Source organism: Doryrhamphus excisus, linkage group LG1 (genome assembly GCF_037039965.1).
Source record: "Doryrhamphus excisus strain RoL-2023G ecotype Guam linkage group LG1, RoL_Dexc_Guam_v1.1, whole genome shotgun sequence".
NCBI classification, from domain to species: domain Eukaryota; kingdom Metazoa; phylum Chordata; class Actinopteri; order Syngnathiformes; family Syngnathidae; genus Doryrhamphus; species Doryrhamphus excisus.
Window position 1 is genome coordinate 4,844,406 of NC_136357.1, and position 25,993 is coordinate 4,870,398.

At 38.9% G+C, this 25,993-nt stretch overlaps 1 protein-coding gene across 1 annotated transcript; it reads left to right on the forward strand.

The window, feature by feature from the left end:
* Positions 1-455: 455 nt before the first annotated feature.
* Positions 456-24,975, forward strand: mbtps1 (membrane-bound transcription factor peptidase, site 1). Its single transcript, XM_058076177.2, has 23 exons — positions 456-610; positions 5,404-5,927; positions 6,099-6,362; positions 8,210-8,416; positions 8,718-8,828; positions 8,970-9,079; positions 9,236-9,352; positions 9,703-9,770; positions 10,867-10,969; positions 11,162-11,313; positions 12,104-12,265; positions 13,137-13,281; positions 14,139-14,327; positions 14,456-14,628; positions 14,701-14,816; positions 14,903-15,059; positions 16,815-16,939; positions 17,022-17,099; positions 17,180-17,320; positions 17,433-17,564; positions 17,715-17,841; positions 18,703-18,833; positions 23,998-24,975. The coding sequence occupies exons 2-23, from the start codon at positions 5,738-5,740 to the stop codon at positions 24,192-24,194; spliced, it is 3,195 nt and encodes a 1,064-aa protein (XP_057932160.2). The 5' UTR covers positions 456-610; positions 5,404-5,737; the 3' UTR covers positions 24,195-24,975.
* Positions 24,976-25,993: the final 1,018 nt, after the last annotated feature.

Below are 25,993 nucleotides of genomic sequence, written 5' to 3' on the forward strand. Positions count from 1 at the left end.
AGGTGACTATACTATACTATATGTGATGCATTATAATGTACTAATGTTAACGCTACACTAATAACTTATAAGTGGAGGAAATAAATGCAACATTTAAATCGTTTTAATTATATATGATCAATGCATACAGTACATGTTTTTCTATATTATACGTATATAGTAGATGCCCTATGCAGCAGCGCCCACTACTGGAAAACATTTAAAATGGCTGCTGCTTGAGGTTTTTGGGTTGCCAGAACTGTCGTAAAGTGTGCTAATACGCACACTCGATACTATAGCTGTATATGTACTGTAAATGTATGGAATATTCTCAAAAAACAAACCATTTTACTTAAATGTTATACATATCAAGAGGGAGCTGTAAATCTACTTATGTCGTATTATTCTCAATATTTGACGATAATTTATATGAAAGAGTTTTTAGGAGGACGAAGTAACCAAACCTGGCATCCAAACGTAAACAGACGTCAGTAGTCTGCTGCTGAAGCTAATGAGTTTGCTAACTAGCTTTTGTTCGGGGTAAGCAGAAGCAGAGGAATGTAAACGTTCAATGTGCGTCACTACAATGAAGCTAAGAAGTAAAACCTCAGTGATGCGAGACAGTTGTTTGGTGAGTAACATCATAAACATTTCATAAACACAACCTTTACTAAACACAATACTACCTAGGCTAGCTAGCATATGCTATACATGTGATGGACGTTGCTTCCAAAAACCAGCATAGGATATATAATTGCTGTATTGGACGTGTCTTTGCGTTGATTGTTTTCAAATAGTGTTATTTAGACTCGGTGAGACAATTAACGTTGCATTTGACGAGTGTAGTATTATATAAAGATGTGAGTGTTAAAACTTGATTAAGCTTCTTTTTTTATCATCTGCTATTGTTTTGATTTTTGACGTAAGCGATAACATTATACTGCGCCTGTATCAATTCGCCATCAAATTATGGCATTTAAATACAACACTGGTAAAAAGCATAATTTACATTTTACGTGATGTATTAATTCGGAAACACTGCATTTTAGACCCCCATGTGAATGCGAATTATAGCCCTTCCTAATGTTTTTTTTTAGTTTGACACAATTACTCTTTATTTACTAATTAGTTACTTACAGACAAGTTTGTTGCTCAAAGATTTTCGTCTGATCAGGTTGTGAGTCACTCATACTCATAAATAGTAGTTAGGCTGAGCTTTAATTGCCAGTTTTGTGGCTTGGTTGTTGACACAAGTGGTCCCCAGCCCTAGCTTTTACAACCCTGCCCTAAACTGTTTTTCTTTTTTACAATACACTCTTTGCTAGTAGCTATCTGTTCGCTATATTGTTGACTAGACAGGGATCCTGCTTCAATCCGGGACCCCCCCACCCTCCTATCTTGTTTGACTTGACTATCCAGTTATGATATGGCCTCCCAACACCCACAATCCTGGTACTACAGATCAGGTTTAATAAAGATGAGGAATTATAATTACAGACGCACACACGGCATGTAACATACCAGCCCTTCAGTTTGTTCTTACTGGGGGAAAAAACTAGTCTGAGCCTCACAAATGTTTGGTTGTTGTGATTATTATTCTGTTTTTTCACCCCCATTTGGGGTATTAAACATGCACAAACACTTGGTAATTTGTTTTGCTATATTTGCCCCGTAACCTGCCACAAGTTTAGGTTAGAAGACGTCGTTTGGGGTCGCAGATCACAGCTCATATTTTTGACAAACCTCTCCTACTGACTTTGACCAATGGACCCCAAAGTCAGACTATAAATTCATTCATTCATTTTCTACCGCTTTTCCTCACGAGGGTTGCGGGGGATGCTGGAGCCTATCCCAGCTGTCTTCGGGACTGGTCGCCAGCCAATCACAGGACACATATAGACAAACAACCATTCACACTCACATTCATACCTATGGACAATTTGGAGTCGCCAATTAACCTAGCATGTTTTTTGGAATGTGGGAGAAAACCCACGCATGCACGGGGAGAACATGCAAACTCCACACAGAGATGGCCAAAGGTGGAATTGAACCCTGGTCTAGACCATATATTACTTATTATTATTATTATTAGGATATATTATCTTTACATTAGTGGAAAAGTCCATCTATTTTCTATGCCGCTTACCCTCACTATGGTCGTGGGGGTATGCTAGAGCCGACCCCACCTGACTTCGGACGAGAGGCGGGGTACACCCTGGACTGATAGCGAGGATAATCTGGATAATCTTAAATATTGGTAATGTTAATGGTTTAATTTCATTTGAACGTGCCTCAGATTACAATTGAATGCATCACATAATCAGTTCACAGTTCCACATGTCCAAAAGGAGTAGGAAGAAGCAAAGCTTATTAAATCCTACCCCTCCATCTGGTACTTTTACAATAAGTCACATTTGTTCACTTCCTGCTTTCCTAATATAGTTTATTTTTTTTAAACATTTTTTTATAGATTTAAATATTGACAATAATATTGTGTATTGGCCATAATTTGTGGGACTATATGTCGTCTGGAAAAATTAGCACCACAGGCATGACATGATTTGCATGTGTAAATTTTCTTTATGGTTTATAATTTAATGCGACTTTTCATACATTTACTCAAGAAGAGTGCCCCTAGAGGATGATTAAGTACCGTGGAACCTCCAGGGCGGTACGCAGTCCATTATTGGAAGCTGGTAGAAGGAAGAGAATGGAGTGTGTCGGCATTGATTTTGTCGTTGTTTTGTTTAGTACTTGAGCTATCACGATGCATCTTGTGTATCTGTGTGTGTGTGTGTGTCCGGACTGTGTGTCCGGACTGGCTGTTTTTTTTGTCAGCAGAGGAAACAGATGAACACAAATATACTTTATAGATTACTGAGGATAAAACGGCACAGAATATAAATGGATGGATGGATAAATATGTTTCAAGAACAAAAGAAACCCCCCCCAAGTTGTGAATCATGTTGAGTTGAGTGCTTACTTTTTCTTTATACATTGAGAAATATATCAGAAATCTCATCTTGTTTTGATGTTGGCTAAAAAATGCAATGTAAGGCTAAAAATAACCTAAAATTACCTAAAAATGTCATCCAATACTTCTCTACAAGAGAGGAGAAATATGATCTCAGGGAAGAACTACATTTGAAACACTTATATGCTAGGACTACGTTAAAAAGCCATAGCATTTCAGTATGTGGAATCAAACTATGGAATGGATTGAGTAAGACCCTCAAACAATGCACAATGATGAGCCAATTCAAGAAACAATACAAGCAGTTGATGTTTGCTAAATACAAGGATGAAGAGTCTTGAACCAGTCATGATGTGCTATATATATCACTATATTGACACTTACTATGGTACACATTGTGGTCATATCACCTCCTACTTCGGTACGAGGTACATTCTTTAAAAAAAAAAGAAAAACTTAAACTGTATTATGGAAAGCAGGAAGTGAACAAATGTAACAGTTACTGATTGTAAAACTAAACTGTATTATGGAAAGCAGGAAGTGAACAAATGTAACAGTTAATGATTGTAAAAGTACCAGATGGAGGGGTAGGATTGAATAAGCTTTGCTTCTTCCTACTCCTTTCAGACATGTGGAACTGTGAACTGATTATGCGATGCATTCAATTGTAATCTGATGCATGTTCAAATGAAATAAAACCATTACCATGTTGTGACATCCCCTGCTGCTTATTTAGCTATTTATCAGTGCCAATGTAACATTTTCTCTCAATCTGACCACACTAAATACTATTTGTTGAGCCTGGATAATTGTGGCATGTTCTGTAATTTTTTCAATGTCTTAATAAATAATTAACCAATTATGTTGATTAAAAAGACAATGGGGTTGTTTGAGTTTGACACCCCAGATAAAGAACATGAATATAATCCTTGTTAAGTCACTGCCTTAATACATGATGGATCTCTTTTTTTCAGTTAATTACAGTACAAACCTGTATTACAGTTCTCTATGGGGAGTGTTTGTTGCATTACGGCATGCTTCACTCTAGAAAATATACACAGAGCAAGAGCAAAACCATTGGGGAAAAAACAACAGTACCGGGTAAGATAACAGGAAGCTGGAGGGAAACTGGTTCTCTTGTGTTGTATTTGGCCCGTATATGTGTGTGTGTGTGTGTGTATGGGGCCTTTGTGTCTTAATGGTTTGTGTAACTGTGATATTGTGACTTTGGGTGTGTGCTTGTGAATGTACTGACTGGGTTGTGCCTTCTCATAATTTCCCCGATGTGTAGTCATATAGTACATCTCGGTTCTTTATCAGCGAAAGTAGCGCTCTCTTGTCAAGTGTGGTACTCTTAAGTATGTATTATGAACTACTTTTTTCTCTGTGCTGTACCGTATGTCATTTTGACAGTGTAATTACATGTTTACATCTGCAGAGGGTGCATCATGGGTACTGAGTGATAGGGAGACTAGAGACCTGACTGACTGAACCCCCCCCCATCCACACATCTTAAATCATTAATACTTTTACAATCAGTAACCGTTACATTTGTTCACTTCCTGCTTTCCTAATATAGTTTAAGGTATTTTTATTATTATTATTATTATTTTAAATAATTGACAATAATATTGTGTATTGGCCATGATTTGTGGGACTATATGTCGTCTGGCAAAATTAGCACCACAGGCCTATGCATGACATGATCTGCATGTGTAAATATTCTTTATGGTTTATAATTTAATAAGTCTTTTCATGCATTTACTCAATTTTGACAGTGTAATTACATGTTTACATCTGCAAAGGGTGCATCATAGCGACCTGACTGACTCTGAACCCCCCCTCCCATCCAAACCCCACGCAAAACTCTTAAATCATTAATACTTTTACAATCAGTAACTGTTATATTTGTTCACTTCCTGCTTTCCTAATATAGTTTAAGGTATTTTTTTTATATATTGACAATAATATTGTGTATTGGCCATGATTTGTGGGACTATATGTCGTCTGGCAAAATTAGCACCACAGGCCTATGTATGAGATGATCTGCATGTGTAAATATTCTTTATGGTTTATAATTTAATAAGACAGTGTAATTACATGTTTACATCTGCAGAGGGTGCATCATGGTACTGAGTAATTCAATAGGGACACTAGCGACCTGACTGACTCTGAACCCCTCCCCATCCACAGCCCATGCAAAACTCTTAAATCATTAATAGCTCAAAATATATGACAGCACAAATGATCATTTTAATTGCACATAACAGCACAAATGAATGGCACTATTTTGGTTTCATTCAAAGCTAATGGGTCCCTGGCCCATAAAAATGTTGAATATCACACAAATAAAGCAGCACAAATGTTCATTTTGTTTTACTTTTATGTAACAAGTTTATGTACAAGTATGTTCCGCATTAGTCACACTTCCCATTCTTATTTCTTTCCAGATTTAAGTCACGAAAGGACTACGCTGATTGACCACACTTCATCCTCCATCAGAGCTCCTGCCATTCCCCTCTCTTTCCACTTGCTGGACACATTTTCTTCACTTTTCTCAACATGGCAGCTGTGTTTCTACTCTGGCCGTGTTACTGAACTCCATCTTGGACTAACACAATGGAGAGAAAACGCAGAAAGAAATTATTTTAGCTGCTAAGAACATTTTCAGTATGGACTCACTTTTGGAGCTCTGGATCTGAATATGATGATCCATTCCCCTGACCCCGAAGCAGGAATTACGTTCTCTGTTGTCATCTGAAACAACATCCTTCACAACGCAAAATGCTCCTAGTACTCGTGCGGGTCTCCATACTTATGGGGCTGCTTGCAGGCTTCCTGCCTTCCGCGGGGATGGAGCCATTACCAGAGAGCAGATTCGTTTCTGATCACAACCCGAGCTTTGAGTCACCTGACTCAAACTACTCCCAGGTCACTCTCAAAGTCGAGTTCTCGTCCAATGTGGTGGAACACGGTAAGAATGTCAAACATGTGTAGACACCAAGGGGTTACGACCGAGTATGCTTGTACGGTGTGTTTTGTAATACCTTTATATGATGTGTGTAATACCATACAGTATGTACTTAATATAACTTATGGTAATGGTCACTACAATGTACTGTATATTCCCTTCTTTTGTCTCCAGAGTACATTGTGGCATTCACTGGGTATTTCTCGGCCAAAGCTCGCAGCCTATACATAAGCAGTGCCCTACGGAACGCAAATGACGGCTCGTTGGAGTGGCACATTGTTCCCAGGGAAAACCCAGCTTCCGACTTCCCCAGTGACTTTGAGCTGGTCCACATCCGACAAGTTTCAACTAGCAGTCTGCTGACCTTGGAGGACCACCCCTACATCAAGAGAGTCACTCCACAACGCAAAGTGTTCCGGTCACTCAAATACATTCCTTGTAAGTGTGGAGAATGGGACACAGAATGTCTTTGTTTGCTAACCCACTCAGGGAGAAGGTGGTCTGGTTCTCTGGTGGGGCTTACCTGAACAGCAGAGTACGTCCCGTGGTTGACACTCTATGAAAGACTTCTGTGTCTGCTTCACCCCCAGCCGTTATGCATGCGTTACCTGCATGGACGTGATATGTTGCGCTTCCAGTAACATTTCTATTATTAGTTTAGTTTGTGGGAAACTGCAGTAATTATAGCATCTGAAGTCATATTTTGACCTTGGAAGTACAATAATCCACTTTTATGATTTTGGGGGGGGGGCAGTAGTTCAGTCAATAAGGGCCTGGGCTTCAGAGTTTTTTGGAATTTTGCGCATTATCCAAAATCTTTTTGTAAGACAAGAACATGTATGTTTTTCTCTTTGCTCTGCGTTAAATATATAGGAACGGCTAAACAGACTCAGCTAGATTGCATGGGAAGCACCTGAAAACCTGCCAGCATAGCGTATAGTGTGACACATATTATACAGTATATATATACTATAAAATAGATATAATATATATATATGAATAAATAAATATAAAATAAAACAAATAAATATCTATAAAATATATATAAATAAATGCATATGAAAATATGTATGTTATCTATATAATATAATTAAAATATGTTATAAATTATATTAATATATTTTATTTAATATAATATATTTATTTGTTTTATTTTATATTATATTAAATATTATATAATTATAAAGTGACATACAAAACAAAGCTCGAACAACATTATTATTACGTTGTTACGCTGAAGAACTATGTTATTATATTAAGCTAGATTGCATGGGAAGCACCTGAAAACCTGCCAGCATAGCGTATAGTGTGACACATATTATACAGTATACAGTATATATATTGATATATACTATAAAATATATATAATATATATATATATATATATAAATATAAAATAAATAAAATATATATATAAATAAATAAATATAAAATATATATGTTATCTATATAATATAATTAAAATATGTTGTAAATTATATTAATATATATTATTTAATATAATATATATTTGTTTTATTTTATATGATATTAAATGTAATTAAATAATAAAGAACTATATTATTATATGAAGCTAGATTGCATGGGAAGCACCTGAAAACCTGCCAGCATAGCATATAATGTGACACATATTATAATACAGTATATATATTGATATATACTATGAAATATATATGTTATCTATATAATATAATTAAAATGTTATAAATTCTATTAATATATATTATTTAATATAATATATATTTGTTTGATTTTATATGAAATATAATATATAATTATAAAGTGACATATTAACCAAGCTAGAACAACATTGTTACTATTACGTTGTTACGCTGAAGAACTACAATACCGGCGTAGTGACACCACGCCACACTACACCAGCTGGCTACTAGACAGCTAACAACAAGCTTCACCACACACTGGCTCAGAGCACCGTACTCACAATACCTCAGTACACTACTGATAGGTAATACTACATATTGGAGCTGCCACTACTGCTGCTGTGTTTTTGAGTTTGGAAAAGCTAATGCTATTTATTTATTTAGTTATTTCTTTACACTCATGGTGGTTACAGTTAGTCCGGCTTACTCCCACAGTCCAAAAACATTGATTGGAGACTCTAAATTGGTTGTCTTCATACTGTATATGTGCACCATGATTGACCAGCGACCATGGTGTGAACCGCCTCTTACCCAAGTGGCCAAAAATCATACTTACACATTCATAAATATATTCCTCTAAAGAAAAAATTACAATGTCGCTTTTTTTGCGTTTTGTATCCTCAGCACCTGAAACCCCTGCACCATGTAACAGCACCCACAGGATGCAGAAATGGCAATCATCCCGGCCTTTTAGAAGAACCAGTCTGTCACTCTGCTCAACCTTTTGGCACGCAACCGGGCGGCACTCGAGCCGGCGGCTGCTGCGGGCCATCCCCCGTCACGTTGCCCAGATTTTGCAGGCAGACGTACTCTGGCAGATGGGACACACTGGTAAGCCTGAATACTACAGTAAATATATATTGACAATATATATTGACTGAAAATTAAAATATATCTAATAATGTCAGGGCTCTACATTAAAAACAAAAATGACTTGCCCATGTAAAATGAAAAGACTGTCATAATGATATCATCTATTTTTTGTGGCATCACATGAGAATCTTAAATAAAAATGAAATGATTGTCATTTCTTATATTTATATATATTTAGCATAAATATATGCTGATGCTGGTAACCATGTGACACATCCAAATCCACGGCCCTGCAATTATTATTAATGTCTGTGTGCAGGTTCTGGTGTGAAGGTGGCTGTGTTTGATACAGGCCTGAGTGAGAAACACCCACATTTCAAAAATGTGAAGGAAAGGACCAACTGGACCAATGAGAAGACACTGGATGATGGTTAGCGGTCTCATGTTTGGATGCTCACAGATCTTATTTCATTATCGTGTGACAGGAGTCTACGTTTTTTATTTTATTTTTTTTGCATTTCGGGATGGTGTGGGGAGAGAAACAGATTGAATCTGTCTGTCTTTATTGCAGGCCTGGGTCATGGCACATTTGTAGCTGGAGTGATAGCCAGTATGAGAGAGTGTCAGGGTTTCGCTCCGGATTCAGAGCTGCACATCTTCCGAGTGTTCACCAACAACCAGGTTCAGACTTCATAATATAATTACCATAAAACCATGCAAAGGGGATAGTTTAAAATCTGTTAATTCCCTATATTTACATCCTTTTGTAATGATAAATGACTGCAATCGTCATCCATGGCCAAATCAATGAACTCTTGTTTTCTTATCACCGCCCAGGTGTCTTACACCTCCTGGTTCCTGGATGCCTTCAACTATGCCATCTTGAAAAAGATTGATGTTCTCAACCTCAGCATTGGTGGCCCTGACTTCATGGATCACCCCTTTGTTGATAAGGTCAGACAATTGCAAGGTTACACGCTTGTCTGTGAATTGAAAAAACAAAGGTCATCTCACAGTTAAAATAGCCAAGTTGTCATGTTCATGTGTTAGTAAGTAAAATCCATTGCATTAAAGACATCGTACTGTACATTTTCTTGGATAAAATTGAGGAAAAAGCGGTAGAAAATGAATGAATGAATGAATGAAACTTGATGTGGCTCAGAAGATGGAGTATGTCAGTAACCTGCTATATACAGATCCTTGACCTTGATTCCTTAGTCATAACAAAGACTACTAATATATTTCTTCAAATGTGTGCCAGTCTTCCTTCCCTAATGTGTATCTTGGTGTGTGTTGATTGGCAGGTGTGGGAGCTCACTGCTAACAAAGTGATCATGGTGTCTGCTATTGGAAATGATGGACCTCTCTATGGGTTTGTGTCTATGTCTTCCTGTCTATTGAGGCAGCCAACTAATGTAAATAATAATAATCTTCACTCGCTAAATGTACTGCAAAAAAAGGTCAGTAAGGATAATTCATAATGCCGACTACAGAGATATACATACTAACATACTAACTCCTTATTTCTAAAATCACAAATACAAAATTTGTTCTCAATCAGAAATCACTCCACACTCTTTATTGTTCTCTGGTTCTACCATTTCTTACTTATTGTGTGGAACATATGGGGTAATAACTATAAAAGCAATCTTCACTCACTAAATGTACTGCAAAAAAAGGTCAGTAAGGATAATTCATAATGCCGCCTACAGAGAACATACTAACTCCTTATTTCTAAAATCACAAATACTTCAACTTGCTGATTACAGCTAATAATGCATAAGGCTAAAAATAACCAATTTGCTAAAAATGTCATCCAATACTTCTCTACAAGAGAGGAGAAATATGATCTCAGGGAAGAACTACATTTGAAACACTTATATGCTAGGACTACGTTAAAAAGCCATAGCATTTCAGTATGTGGAATCAAACTATGGAATGGATTGAGTAAGACCCTCAAACAATGCACAACGATGAGCCAATTCAAGAAACAATACAAGCAGTTGATGTTTGCTAAATACAAGGATGAAGAGTCTTGAACCAGTCATGATGTGCTATATATATCACTATATTGACACTTACTATGGTACCCATTATGGCATTGGATGGTCATGTGACAAAAAAAAATATTTAAACTATATTAGGAAAGCAGGAAGTGAACAAATGTAACAGTTACTGATTGTAAAAGTACCAGATGGAGGGGTAGGATTTAATAAGCTTTGCTTCTTCCTACTCCTTTTGGACGTGTGGAACTGTGAACTGATTATGTGATGCGTTCAATTGTAATCTGATGCATGTTCAAATGAAATAAAACCATTACCATAATATCTAAAACAATAAATAGATTAATAAAACAGTCATGATGACCACAATATGCAATGCAGTAATGAATGATGCCACATTCTAAATGAGCAGTTACTTGTAAATCCCTCAACAAAACAAGCAAATCACCGGCATCTCCTTTGCAGCACTCTAAACAACCCAGCTGACCAGATGGATGTTATTGGAGTTGGAGGGATCGACTTTGAGGACAACATTGCAAGATTTTCATCCAGAGGCATGACTACCTGGGTGAGTTTCACATATCTGTATGTTAATTTGTAGCCTACAGTAATTTCACTCCTAATGATTCTGTTTTTTGCAGCTTTAATTCAACGTAGATGCAAAATGTTTTTTTGGTTGTGTTTGCTTTCTCTATTTGTTATTAGCAACTGCTGAAAAATACAAAACAAGAAATGTATCGTGTGTTTTTTCTGTGTGCAGGAGCTGCCAGGAGGCTATGGCAGGGTGAAGCCAGACATTGTGACTTATGGTTCTGGGGTTCGGGGATCAGGGATGAAGGAAGGATGCCGATCTCTGTCTGGCACCAGTGTGGCCTCTCCTGTGGTGGCTGGAGCTGTCACACTTCTGGCCAGGTGAGGATCATAAACTGGCCTCTTCCATTCATAAATGTCTTTTTGCTTGCCACCACAGTATTTTAAGATTAAGATATGCCTTTATTCGTCCCTCAGTGTGGAAATTTGTATTGCACAGCAGCAAGAGTACAGAGTCACTTAAGCAGTACAAAATACACAATATAGAAAAATAAACAATATAAACAACCCAAGTATTAACAAAATCAACAGTTTTTTCCAGAGTTATATACAATACAGCATGTAGATAATATGAAACGAGATGAGATATATGACCAGTCAATATACACTGAGATCTTGTTAGTGAGTTAATATGAGGTATTATGGAAATACTTCACATAGAACTTAGTATATTGCATTTAGAGCCCTTAATATTGCACATGGAGGTTGATCAGATATTGCACAGTGAATGGGGTCTGGAGTAACTATACTGACTATAAAAGCAAGTATTGCACAGATGTACATAGTGGTGTTTTGGTTGTACTCCCAAAGAAAGTATTAGTGTGTGTGTTACTACTAAGAGCTTTGTGTTGTTATGTTGTGTTTTTTATAGACTATGTTTCCAGCAAATACACTGATACAAGCTACAAACTTTACAAGACCTATTAATTCAATTCAGTTTTACTGTAGAGGATGACAAGTAAAATGAAAATTCTTAACATTTGCAATAAACATTAAAATCCAATACAAACAGAATAATAACAAAAACAACGCACAGATTACATATCTGGAAGCTGACACTATATATGACTTCATTTGTGGTCTAAGCTGCCCTCTCCTCATCTTCCTCCAGCACTGTGTTAAATCGGGAGTTAGTGAATCCAGCCTCCATGAAGCAGGCTCTGATCGCCTCAGCCCGCAGGCTGCCAGGGGTCAACATGTTTGAGCAGGGCCATGGGAAACTGGACCTGATCAGAGCTTACCAGATCCTCAACAGCTACAGACCTCAGGCCAGGTAAAGCCCGAGGCATAATGATAAACCGTACGCAACAAGAAGAGTGAATGAAAATATATCACACTTGGCAATCCACGTTAGGCACACTTGATACCCAAAGACCAGTTTATTTAACTAGCATGAGTAAGCTGCAGGGCGGCAGGTGGTTGAGTGGTTAGCGTGCAGACCGCACAGGTAGGAGACCAGGGTTCAATTCCACCCTCGGCCATCTCTGTGTGGAGTTTGCATGTTCTCCTCGTGCTTCTCCGGGTACTCTGGTTTCCTCCCATATTCCAAAAACATGCTAGGTTAATTGGAAAATTGTCCATAGGTATGAATGTGAGTGTGTATGGTTGTTTGTCTATATGTGCCCTGTGATTGGCTGGCGACCAGTCCAGGGTGTATCCCGCCTCTCGCCCGAAGACAGCTGGGATAGGCTCCAGCACCCTCTCGTGAGGAACAGCGGTAGAAAATGAATGAATGAATGAGTAACCTGCACGCCATCTTCTGGCATTGTAAAATGCTCCTTACATTAAAGCGGTGAAGATATACTCATCCTGTCCCGAGTCAAGCACGTAAACACACTAGCATGCTAAACCAAGCTAACCCTGCTAACTTCCATTCAGGCTCCTATGTTCCTCCAACCTTCGCCAGTGTTGATCACCATTTCAACCTGTTTAGTGTTTATAGTGTAGAAATCCTCCCCCTGAGGACTCTAATAGAATAGAATAGAAGATAAGGGAATCTTAAAAAAACTAATTATAGAATGAGAATCAGATTATTTATTCCTGACAACAATACTTAATACAGACGTCACTCATGCATTGTTTTTTTCTGACATTTCCATTGAACATAATTTAGTAACACTAATGCGTGCTTTGTCTCCTGCCAGTCTTTCTCCAAGCTACATCGATCTGACGGAGTGTCCATACATGTGGCCTTACTGTTCTCAGCCCATCTACTACGGAGGAATGCCCACCATCGTAAATGTCACTATCCTCAATGGCATGGCAGTCACTGGCAGGATTGTGGACAAGGTGAACCCAATTACATATTTTTCAGTTAGACATAGACAGACTTTCTTTATTGTCATTGCACAATAACACAGCAGTGAAATGACGTTGCCTGACTCCTGTTTAATAAATAATAAATAATAAATAATAAATAATAAATAATAAATAATAAATAATAAATAATAAATAATAAATAATAAATAATAAATAATAAATAATAAATAATAAATAATAAATAATAAATAATAAATAATAAATAATAAATAATAAATAATAAATAATAAATAATAAATAATAAATAATAAAGTGGATAATAAATAGATGACATCAAATACAGCGTGTGTACAGCGTAAACAGTAATTTGTACAAATAATTTAAATAATAAATAACAATAATTTAAGTTTTGCGTGTGGGCAGGTAGAGGGGCTTATTTGGCATTGAGCAGTCTGATGGCCAGGGGGAAGTAGCTGTCTCTAAACCTGGTTGTTCTACAGCGGATGCTGCAGAGCCTTCTCCCCGACGCCAGGCGAGAAAACAGTCCATGCTGGGGGTGTGTGGGGTCAGAATAGATCCGACGGGCTCTTGATACGCAGCGGGTGGGGGGGGGGTCCCCCAATGATCTTCTCCGCTGTCCTCACCACTCTCTGCAGTAACATCCAGTCCGAGGCCTTGCAGCTCCCAGACCAGACGGCGATGCAGCTGGTCAGCAGGCTCTCGATGGTCCCTCTGTAGAAAATGGTCATAATAGGAGGGGAGAGGGAGTTCACATTTCAGTTAATATTGTCTGGACTAGTTTTTCTCACCCGAGGAAAAACCCGAAGGTTTTGCTTCTTGATATTGTCTCTAAATTGCGCCGTCCTTTCACCGTCTCTTTCATTCAGCCTATTTGGCAGCCATACCTTCCTCAGAACGGAGACCACATCGATGTGGCCATGTCGTACTCTCCAGTGTTGTGGCCGTGGGCTGGCTACCTGGCCGTGTCCATCTCTGTTGCCAAGAAAGCAGCATCATGGGAAGGGATCGCACAAGGTCATGTGATGCTGACAGTGGCCTCACCAGCAGAGAACGATGTGAGTCTGTGCCGTCCCAATTAATACACCTATTGTCTTTTATTAACGTTATGTTGATAAAATAAATGTTAAAGCAGTGCCTATCATGTAGATGTACTAATATCTGTCAAATGTCACCTTTTTATCAGTCGGAAGTAGAAGGGGAACTGACCTCCACGGTGAAACTACCCATCAAGGTAAAGATTGTCCCAACACCTCCACGCAGCAAAAGGGTTCTGTGGGACCAGTACCACAACCTGCGTTACCCACCGGGCTACTTTCCCAGAGATAATCTTCGCATGAAGAACGATCCACTTGACTGGTACGTTTCTGTTCAATGAGTTGGTACCAGTGTAACTAAGTGTTTTTGAGTTGCTATTCAATATATTTGCAGGAACGGGGACCACATTCATACAAACTTCAGAGACATGTACCAGCACCTTAGAAGCATGGGATACTTTGTTGAAGTGTTAGGAGCGCCAATCACCTGCTTTGATGCCAGCCAGTATGGTATGAATGCAGATTAGCACCATGCTTCCTACTTTCAGTAAAAAAAAAAAAAAGAAGTACAATTTACTTTTGTCCACTACACGTAGGTACATTGCTGATGGTGGACAGTGAGGAGGAGTATTTTCCTGAAGAGATCACCAAGCTGAGAAGGGATATTGACAATGGGCTTTCACTCATCATCTTCAGCGACTGGTACAACACTTCCGTCATGAGGAAGGTTAAATTCTATGACGAAAACACCAGGTGCGTTCTACTCTGCTAATTTGTAACATCATCGAACAACACAATCCGTTTTTCTAAAAAGCTCTTACTATGCCTCACACGCTTATTGAATCAAATCAAATCAACTTTATTTGTAAAGCACTTTTCCTGCAAAGACATGCAACACAAAGTGCTTTACAGAATTAAAAACAATTACCACAATTAAAAGGAAAAACAAATAGTAAGAAAGCCCCTCCCTCCCACCCTCCATACTAGACACCCACACACACACACACACACACAATCACACACAGTAGGGAGACATGGCATGGCACTGAGTATCAAGGAAACGCCACCTTTGGGGCCGTCCACACTGGGAGGAGCCGCAGGCCGTGCCATCGGGAGGACCAGCACCCGGGCCCCCCGACTCCGATAGATGGGCGGACCCCCACATTAAAGGGAGGAACCCCCAGCCGGCTGTGTCGAAGGGACCCAAGGATGGCACCCCCTCAGCAGACCCGAACAGCCCCCAGTGTGGAGGACCCCCCTGAGGAAACACTAAGTGTTAGAAGCTGAAGACTAAGAGCATAAAATCGGACTAAAAAGATAAAAACATAAGAAAAGCTTAAAAATATTAGTTAAAAGCCTGATTAAAAAGGTCCGTCTTTAATCTTTTTCAAAAAACCTTTAACCTGGTCTTCAGGCTAGCGGGCAAGAGACAGCGTTTCGCCAAACTGCATCTACGTAATCCACACAGCTTTTTTGTTATAATTCATTCATTCATTCATTTTCTACCGCTTATCCTCACAAGTGTCATGGGGGGTGCTGGAGCCTATCCCAGATGTATTCGGGCGAGAGTAAGATTAGCTGTGCTGTGTAAACTTTGTAATAGCTACTAAATGTCCCTATTGTCAGATTCTGAGCCACACACATTACACCATTCATATTCCGCCCAAGCCTTGCTGGCATTCAAGGGATTACATACAGTTAAAAATAGCAGTCAGCTTTAAAGGGATATGCTTAGTAATCTAGTTTTATTTGAATAGCGGTGACTCATTCAAGAACTGTTCATTGGGAGACTCATTTTTTGTTTTATTCGCCATTCAAATCTTATAAAAGTGACAGATTTTTATTTTTTTTAGTTATTGGTAAAAATGTGTTTTAATTTTCATGTGGTCCAGTATTTTTCATTAATTTTTTTTTTTTACGAATTATTTTGTTTTTATCTTTTTAGTTCTATTTTATGCTTTTAGCCTTTAGCTTTAACTTTAGTGTTTCTTCAGAGGGGTCCTCCACACTGGGGGCTGTGTCGGGTCTGCTAATGGGGGTGCTGTCCTTGGGTCCCTTCGACCCGGCCGGCTGGGGGTTTCCTCCCTTTGATGTGGGGGTCCGCCCGTCTGTCGGAGTAAGGGGGCCCTGGTGCTGGTCCCCCGATGGCACGGCCTGCGGCTCCTCCCAGTGTGGACAGCCCCAAAGGAGGCGTTTCCTTGATACTCAGTGCCATGCCATGTCTTTCTACTGTGTGTGATTGTGTGTGTGTGTGTGTCTAGTATGGAGGGTGGGAGAGAGGGGCTTTCTTTGCAATTGTTTTTTTTTATTCTGTAAAGCACTTTGTGTTGCATATCCTTGCAGGAAAAGTGCTCTACAAATAAAGTTGATTTGATTAATGGCCTTCATGGAAATAGTAACACTGAATGCTAGTGTTACATTTTCTTAGTTGTGTAGAACCTCGTTTGTGTCAGTGGCATTTGTGGTACTGAGGTACTGAGATCTTGTTTCTCCTCATAACGCTTCCAGGCAATGGTGGATGCCAGACACGGGGGGCGCTAATATCCCTGCACTGAATGACCTGATCTCAGTGTGGGGGATGGCATTCAGTGATGGACTATATGAGGGCGACTTCACGCTTGCAGATCACGACAGTAATGAACACACACAAGCCTTCTTCTATGACTGATAGCAATACTCACCTGACCATCACTAATGTCTCTCTCTTTTTTCCAGTGTACTATGCCTCAGGCTGCAGCATAGCTCGTTTCCCAGAAGACGGAATAGTGATCGCCAAGAACCTAAAAGACCAAGGTATCGTCAGCCTTTTTAAGTACTTATATGTAGTGTGTATCAACGGAGATATAATGTATATGTGTGTTTTGTTGTCATAGGTCTAGAGGTCTTAAAACAGGAGACGGCAGTGGTGGAAAGGGTTCCCATCCTTGGACTGTACCAAACACCATCTGACGGGGGAGGTCGTATTGCTCTGTACGGTGACTCTAACTGTATAGATGACAGCCACAGACAGAAAGGTAACTTGTGAAGCGTTTGCTCAATGCCAGCGCTGTATACATTGTGCTTTGCTACACAGCAGTCTTTGCTAATTGCTAATTATCTTTTTTTGTGTTTATGTCGCTCCATTAGATTGTTTTTGGCTGTTAGATTCGTTGCTTCAGTACACGTCCTACAGTATGACGCCTCCCAGCCTAAGCCACTCTCACAGTAGGGTGGCATCTCCTACAGCCAGCGAGCGCCCACTGCCACAGAGACTTGAGGGTGAGGAGGGAAAATTACAATACTCAAAAAAGTCATAAAAACAATGACAATTTTCTTTTCTTGTATTGTATTTCTGTCAGTTCTCATATATTGCCACAGAAATAAGAATTACCTGCAATTATAAATACCTTGTTTTTTTTTCCCCTACAGGTAATCATCTTTATCGCTATTCAAAGGTTTTGGAGGCTCACCTTGGAGACCCAAAGCCCCGTCCCTTACCAGCATGTCCACATCTTTCCTGGGCTAAGCCGCAGCCTGTCAATGAGACAGCGCCTAGGTAGGTTTAAGTAAAGTCTGTGTTCCTGCAGATTAATGTTACAATCCAAAACAGTCTATTGTTGTAATTGTGAATATTGTGAATGATGGTGATTTCGGAATGATGGTTTGCTGTAGGAACAATCGGATTGTGTAGTGCAGTGGTTCCCAAACTTGCGGTCGCATACCCTTTTCACACAATTGACCTGAAGCCATGTTCCCCCTACTTAAAAAAAAACATTAACCTTTTTATCTTTATTCACTTGAAATATTGAACATAATTAATTTATTCAATGCATTCATTTTCTACCGCTTATCCTCACAAGGGTCGCAAGGGGTGCTGGAGCGTATCCTAGCTGTCTTCGGGTGAGAGGCGGAGTACACCCTGGACTGGTTGCCAGCCAATCACAGGGCACATATAGACAAACAACCATTCACACTCACATTCATACCTATGGACAATTTGGAGTCGCTAATTAACCTAGCATGTTTTTGGAATGTGGGAGGAAACCGGAGTACCCGGAGAAAACCCACACAAGCAAACTCCACACAGAGATGGCCGAGAGTGGGATTGAACTCGCATCTCCTAGCTGTGAGGTCCGCTCGCTAACCACTCGTCCGCCGTGCAGCCCTAATTTGTTCATTAATTTTGTAATAATTCCAGGTCACATTCTCACATGAGTACTGATAACAGATTAGTAATCATCATGCATATCGTTTATTGGTGGCACCTTTGAATTTGAGCTTCACTTTTATTGGCCAATTTGGCCAATTATATGTCAACTTGCGTCTCAATTTCAATGCATCTTTTAAATTCAACTTAGACGAGGGAAGTGTTGATTGTACAATTAGTGTTTTTATCCCATGTACCTTTTGTTTTCAGTAACCTGTGGAAGCACCAAAAGCTTCTGTCTGTGGATCTGGACAAGGTGGCGCTGCCTAATGTGAGGCCTTACCGTCCCCAGGTCCGACCTCTATCCCCTGGGGAGAGTGGGGCCTGGGACATCCCTGGAGGTGAGAAGTATTTTTTTTTAATGTGGATTTTTCGGGAGTGTTTACACAAGACAGTATAAAATCCATAAAAACTTCACAAAAACCCTAAAACAATGAACAACGATGAGCCATTTCAAGAAACAATACAAGCAGTTGATGTTTGCTAAATACAAGGATGAAGAGTCTTGAACCAGTCATGATGTGCTATATATATCACTATATTGACACTTACTATGGTACACATTATGTCATTGGATGCTCATATCACCTCCTACTTCGGTACGTGACAAAAATAAAAATAAAAAAAAACTTGGTGGTGCTTTCATTGCCCAATAACCCAATTTTAAGATGAGAATATGGAGTTTAGCCTAAACTAGAATAAATCAATTCTATTAGCATAAGTTGTCTGGTTTGCCGGCCCATTGCCGAAACATTTTAGTTCAACTAAAATAGCAATTAAAAAAATGATAACATATAGTCAACTATTATACCAAATTACCAATTATACAAAAAAACTATATTAGGAAAGCAGGAAGTGAGCAAATGTAACAGTTACTGATTGTAAAAGTACCAGATGGAGGGGTAGGATTGAATAAGCTTTGCTTCTTCCTACTCCTTTTGGACATGTGGAACTGTGAACTGATTATGTGATGCATTCAATTGTAATCTGATGCATGTTCAAATGAAATAAAACCATTACCATTACCATGTCTTATGATCAACGGCAATGATACAATTTGGAAAGCTGCACATTTCTATGTGGCACAAACATCTGTATAAAAACTAAGTAAAGCTAAGTATTCAAGCACGTCTTCGCCAGCTGCTTATTATTTTGTGGACCATGGTACAGTTTGATGAAGTCGCTATATGGTCCGGCATCTAATTTTTATGTCTATACTGGTTGGTATTAGCAGCCATGCTAACCTTAATGTAACTTGTTGAGCATGTCTGGACCATGCTATCATTACTAGTACCACTATTCAAATCATCATTTATGTTATTGTATGGTCATATCACCTCGTACTTCGGTACGGGACAAAAATCGTACCAAAAAAACTTCAACTATATTAGGAAAGCAGGAAGTGAACAAATGTAACAGTTACTGATTGTAAAAGTACCAGATGGAGGGGTAGGATTTAATAATCTTTGCTTCTTCCTACTCCTTTCGGACATGTGGAACTGTGAACTGATTATGTGATGCATTCAATTGTAATCTGATGCATGTTCAAATGAAATAAAACCATTACCATTACAACTAACACATCTACAAGGAAAGAGGCTAACTTTTACCCATTGCATATACATAGTCATTAAATCTTTTACTGGTTTCGGTCTTTTAACATGACAAGACCACGCTTTTAACGTCTTTTTAGTGTTCACAATTCACTGCAGCTGGTAGTGTATTTTTGGCAGCATAAAAAGATTGTTTTGAATGTGTGTCAAATTTTATCGCCAATACTAAACGAATATTTGTTATTGTTATTGAGAGTCAGACCATCAGATACTGTCACTTGCGCCTTATTGGGTATCCTAACCCTTCCATGTGGAAGTGGTACATTTTTGGCTTCTTACAGTGTCGTGCATCACACAGAAAAAAATCCATCCAGGCGTGTATGGGGCTTATCTCTCAAAGGGGGCCGACTTGTTCTGCTCCTGATGATCCCCTGCCTTCGGCCTGAGGGGAGAGAAAGTAGGAGTGAGTGAGTGTGTGGGGTGGGTAAAGTCCATCCCTTATGATGCTGTGGGCCTTTTTCCTGCATCTGGCTGTGTGTAGCGGTGGGTAGGCTGACTCCCACAATCATCAGTTGCCGCTTTCACCACCCCGTGCAGAGCCTTTTTTTTTTATCTGCAGCAGAGCAGCCCTCATGTCACACTGTGATGCAGGAGCAAAGAACACTCTCCACTGCGCATCTGTAAAATTAAGTCAAGACCGAAGCTCTCAAGGAAGGAGAATCGCTGCTGGGCATTCCCGTTGAGACCAGAGATGCTGATACCCCATGTGAGGTTGTTTGATTGTTGTAGATGTATATGCCCAGATATACATGATGCCAGAGAGACCATCTCCACAGCCGTTCCTCTGATGTGCAAGCAATAGGGGATATGTTTGTGTTCTTCACATTGATGCAGGGGTTGTTTTCGCTGCACTAATCCTTCAGGTGTTCGACCTCCTGTCTGTATGCAGACTCACCACGGTTGTTAATGCAACCCCAGCAGTGCTGTGTCATCTACAAGTTTTATAATATGACAGCTGGGGTGGTTTGCAGTGCCAGTCGTACAGAAGGGTACTCAGAACACTGCCCTGAGGGACACGGTAGAGGAGATGTTGATTTTGACTCACTGTGGTCTGTCAACTAGAAAATCCAGGACCCAGTTCCAAGTGGAGGAGCTCAGTCCATATGTATGTAGTTTTGTCACCAGCGTCTGTGGTATTATTGTGTTGAATGCAAAGCAGCCGTACATATGAGTTCTTGCTTTCCGAGTGGGTGAGGGCAGTGTGCCCCACGGATGAGATGGCATCATCAGTTGATATGTTTCTGGTGTAGGCGTACTGGTGACTTAGGGGTGTAAGAAAATATCGTTTCGGCGATTTATTGCAATACTTTGTTCCACGATACTGTATCGATATTAAAAATTATGATATGGATATTTCTAGGCATTTATCATAGACTGTATATCAGGGGTCTCAAACTCAATTTACTTGGGGGCCACTGGAGCTAGGGTCTGGGCGAGACTGAGCCGCATCAGGTTTTCCCAAAAAAAAAAACGCATTTATTAAAAACAGAAAAATGAATAAACTTTGCTTTGGTTTCGATTTTCTACAATAAAAGCTCTGATAAAACAATCCACTGTTCTCAAATATCTTACTTTTTATTTTTCTACACAAAATAAGATGAAAAATAAATAAACAAATCAAGAATAAAGAAAATCAATCAGTAATAAATAAACAAATATAATAATAATAATAATAAAATGGCAAATAATAAAAACTTAAGAAACCACATATAGTTGGTGGGTAGACAAATTATTTTTTCAGATTAAAATGAACAAAGCATTATTAGAGCCCTGTAGACATGACAAAACACAACTATAGTCACATTTATACTCTTTTTATTTACAACTTATTGCGCAACTGCAGGGGTTTGAGACACATGCTAACTCGCAAACTAGAGACATAATTTAATGTATTTGTTTTTTTTTTTTTGGTAAATTTAAAGCTGGATGTTAAAGCTTTATTCATCCAAATGCTACACTTTAAGTTTGTGATACAGCATAACATACTGTTCTAATCGAATAAAAATATGTTTAGTAAGTGCATATATTGCTGGTGTAATTCAGTTTTTCCAGGAAATAATCTTTAACTACAAGAAAAACAAAAAAAATATTGCCTTGTTAACAGTATTGTGATATATCGTATCGTGAGCCTAGTATCGTATCGCCAGATTCTTGCCAATACACACCCCAACTGGTGACAGCAGCACAGTTATTTTATGTGGGCCATAACAAGCCTTTCAAAGCATGTGGGGACCGGGTTAATGGTGGCCGTCTTCAGACAGGTCGGAACAGCGACCTGTGAGGTGTTGTAGATACCCGTTAGCACCTCGGAGAGCAGATGTGCACAGCCCTTCATCAAAACCTGCAGCTTTGTGATGATTGATCCTTTTGAAAGGTTCTTCTCACTTCTTCACATTGAGGGGCATTTCTCCTAATGTTGGGGGTGAGTTTGGTGCAGCAGGGGGGGCGGTGGAGTTGGAGTCCTCAAAGCGAGCGTAGAATTTGTCGAGGGCAGAGAGGGGGTCTCTGGGGCATTGTGCGCCTTTTGATGTGAGTTCAGTTAGTTCCAGCTGCTCTAACACTCTCCTCGCTTTAATCATCAGCATTCAGCATTGCTCACAGGGTTGATATCACGTCACACTCTGAACCCTGACAAAGAGCTATAAAAGAATGGGAGTCCAGAGCACTGAGTTAGAGCACTGAGTTAGAGCACTGAGTTAGAGCACTGAGTTAGAGCACTGAGTTAGAGCACTGAGTTAGAGCACTGAGTTAGAGCACTGAGTTAGAGCACTGAGTTAGAGCACTGAGTTAGAGCACTGAGTTAGAGCACTGAGTTAGAGCACTGAGTTAGAGCACTGAGTTAGAGCACTGAGTTAGAGCACTGAGTTGTAGCACATCATGACTGGTTCAAGACTCTTCATCCTTGTATTTAGCAAACATCAACTGCTTGTATTGTTTCTTGAATTGGCTCATCGTTGTGCATTGTTTGAGGGTCTTACTCAATCCATTCCATAGTTTGATTCCACATACTGAAATGCTATGGCTTTTTAACGTAGTCCTAGCATATAAGTGTTTCAAATGTAGTTCTTCCCTGAGATCATATTTCTCCTCTCTTGTAGAGAAGTATTGGATGACATTTTTAGCTAATTGGTTATTTTTAGCCTTATGCGTTATTTTAGCTGTTTGAAGATGAACTATATCAGCAAGTTGAAGTATTTGTGATTTTAGAAATAAGGAGTTAGTATGTTCTTTGTAGGTGGCATTATGAATTATCCTTACTGACCTTTTTTTGCAGTACATTTAGCGAGTGAAGATTGCTTTTATAGTTATTAGCCCATATTTCCACACAATAAGTAAGATATGGTAGAACCAGAGAGCAATAAAGAGTGTGGAGTGATTTCTGATTGAGAACAAATTTTGCTTTGTTCAATATTGAAATATTTCTAGCCACCTTATGTTGTATATTTGTAATATGAGATTTCCAGCTCATATTTTCATCTATTGTGATCCCCAGAAATTTATTATATAACATGACAATAAATAAACCACAGATATTTGTGAAAATAAATATCAATCTGATACAGACACCGCCCTTTGGTATCGATATAATCGATATTTGGATCCATATTAAGGGCACCCCCTCTTCCTCCATGTGTACGGTATCACCTCACTCAGTTCCAGTCTGTACCATGGTTTCAGTGTTGGGAAGCTCCCACTGGTTAAGGTTGTTACCCGGCCGCTAACTCGTATGGGTGCTTTCCATCCAGAGCACTGTACTTAAAAAAAAAAAAGCATTTATTACATCTGTAAATACAGAAAAATAAATGTTGTACATGGTATAATGCATGTCATGGCATTATATGAATGTTTTTTGAACATGCTTCATTTTAATGTTGGCCTTCCATCTCCACAGGAATAATGCCTGGTCGCTATAACCAAGAAGTGGGCCAAACCATTCCTGTCTTCGCCTTCTTGGGGGCAATGGTGGTCCTGTCCTTTTTTGTGGTGCAGCTCACAAAGGCCAAGAGCAAACCCAAACGCAGGAAACCTCGCATCAAACGCCCCACATACCTGCAGCAGACCACAAGTTGGAAAAACCCCACAGTTTGACCAAAAGCGCAGTGTGGACAAAGTGGGTTTGACTCCATAATGGATGCGGTGCTTAAGGTTCACAACAAATGTCTAATAGCGCATTGAGCAGGACATCATTTGGCAGTTGGACCCATGCGTCTCAAACGTTTTTTTTGTTTTTTTTTGCCAATTGTCGATTCGAGGCTGTCTGTTAGTGCTTGTGTGTGTTTGCAGAATTATGAACTGTTACACACGATGTACAACACACACACACAACTGGACAAACCAGACAAAATGCCTCTTTAAGACATCCATGTTTTAAACTTAGAGCTTTCTTTTGACTCAATTGAATTATCTACTTTTATATTTATTGAATTTGAATTTGGTTGTACCCTAACACACTGACACACACACACACACACACTTATACATACCGTCAAATGCTAAAAATATATCCAACAACTTACACATACAGTTGCACTCAAAATGTTTCAATTGTGTATATTATTTATTTGCAAAGTTTCGTAACTTTCAGTAGATTGCAATAAAACAACAAACCAAAAAAAAAAAAAGTAGCTCAAGACATCTAATATTATAAATGGTCACTTTAAATATTTGAGTGCAACTGTTCATATTGTAGACTAGTCCCCATCACACGACCAATGGATGATCATGTTACATACCTGTTTTTAAACTTTGTAAAAATAATGAACTCTGGATATACATTTATTCGCTTTATCTCACTGATATTTTCATCAAAAAGCAGCAGTGACTTCCATATATACTTCATCAATAAATGAATAAAAAAAAAACAATGTAACCGATACTCTGTGTACAATACTCCTAGATTACCGTACTTTTTAGGCTTGCTGTTTTTGCCAGCAAAATTTTTTGGATTGTTCAATTAATTGTTTCATATTTATGTAAAAAAAAAAAAAAAAGGCGTGGATGTACTCAAGCATCATTAAATCTGTGTGAGCACATTCTCCAAGGGATGAGAAAACTGGAGCGTGCCTAACCCACAACTAATCACCCTAACAATCTCCTAATGGCGTTTTTTTTGCCCAAGGAAACAGCTGTTCCACTCTTTTCATTGGCCGTTCCGTTCATGTAGTTCTTAGTGGTGCCACCAGGTGGTGCTAAAATACAAGTCCCCTGAGTTCCCATAGAATTAATTGTACTCTTGCTTATCTCGGCTAATATTTTTGAATGTGCCTTAATTCACCAAACCACTCCCAGCAATATTATGAATATGTAGTTTAAAAAAAACTGTTAAATAATAGAAAAGTACTGTAAATGTTTTTTTTAAACTTCCATTTATTTTTATTCACTGAAAAACATTTGTGTCCTTACGTTTTATCTGAAGTACTGTATCTGAATCACTCAATCCTACTCCAGGAGAAGTTTTGATTCTTTGTTGTAAAAGTCTAATCACCTCTTGGTGAACTTTGGTATATAATCCTCTTTTTTGGCAATGAAAGTATAACAGTGTTTTGTGTTTTGACTTGCTGTTCTCCAGCTGTCAAAAAGAAAATGCAGTATTTTCCTCTCTCATCGATAGATGATAGTGACAACTACCGCCCCTTCTTTATGAAGAGAATCACACAAGAAATATATATTCATCATGGTTTCAGTTTGGATATGTTTTGATAATAGTCTATTACAGAATTCAAAAGACTGGGAAGGAAAGTCATCACATGATCATCTTTGCATAATTCAACGTGTCTAAAAAGAAGTAGGTAGCTAGAAGTTGTAGCTTAGCTTAAGTCTTAGCCATTCTCATTAACTTATGCAAGTGAAATTAACAAATACAGAAAGAATTGCCTCGCAACATAAAA

Coding starts and splice junctions, on each gene's coding strand:
- mbtps1 (XM_058076177.2), top strand. CDS start 5,738: ATGCTCCTAGTACTCGTGCGGGTCTCCATACTTATGGGGCTGCTTGCA. Junction 11,314..12,103: donor GCTGTCACACTTCTGGCCAG/GTGAGGATCATA, acceptor ATCTTCCTCCAG/CACTGTGTTAAATCGGGAGT. Junction 14,629..14,700: donor AAGAACGATCCACTTGACTG/GTACGTTTCTGT, acceptor ATATATTTGCAG/GAACGGGGACCACATTCATA.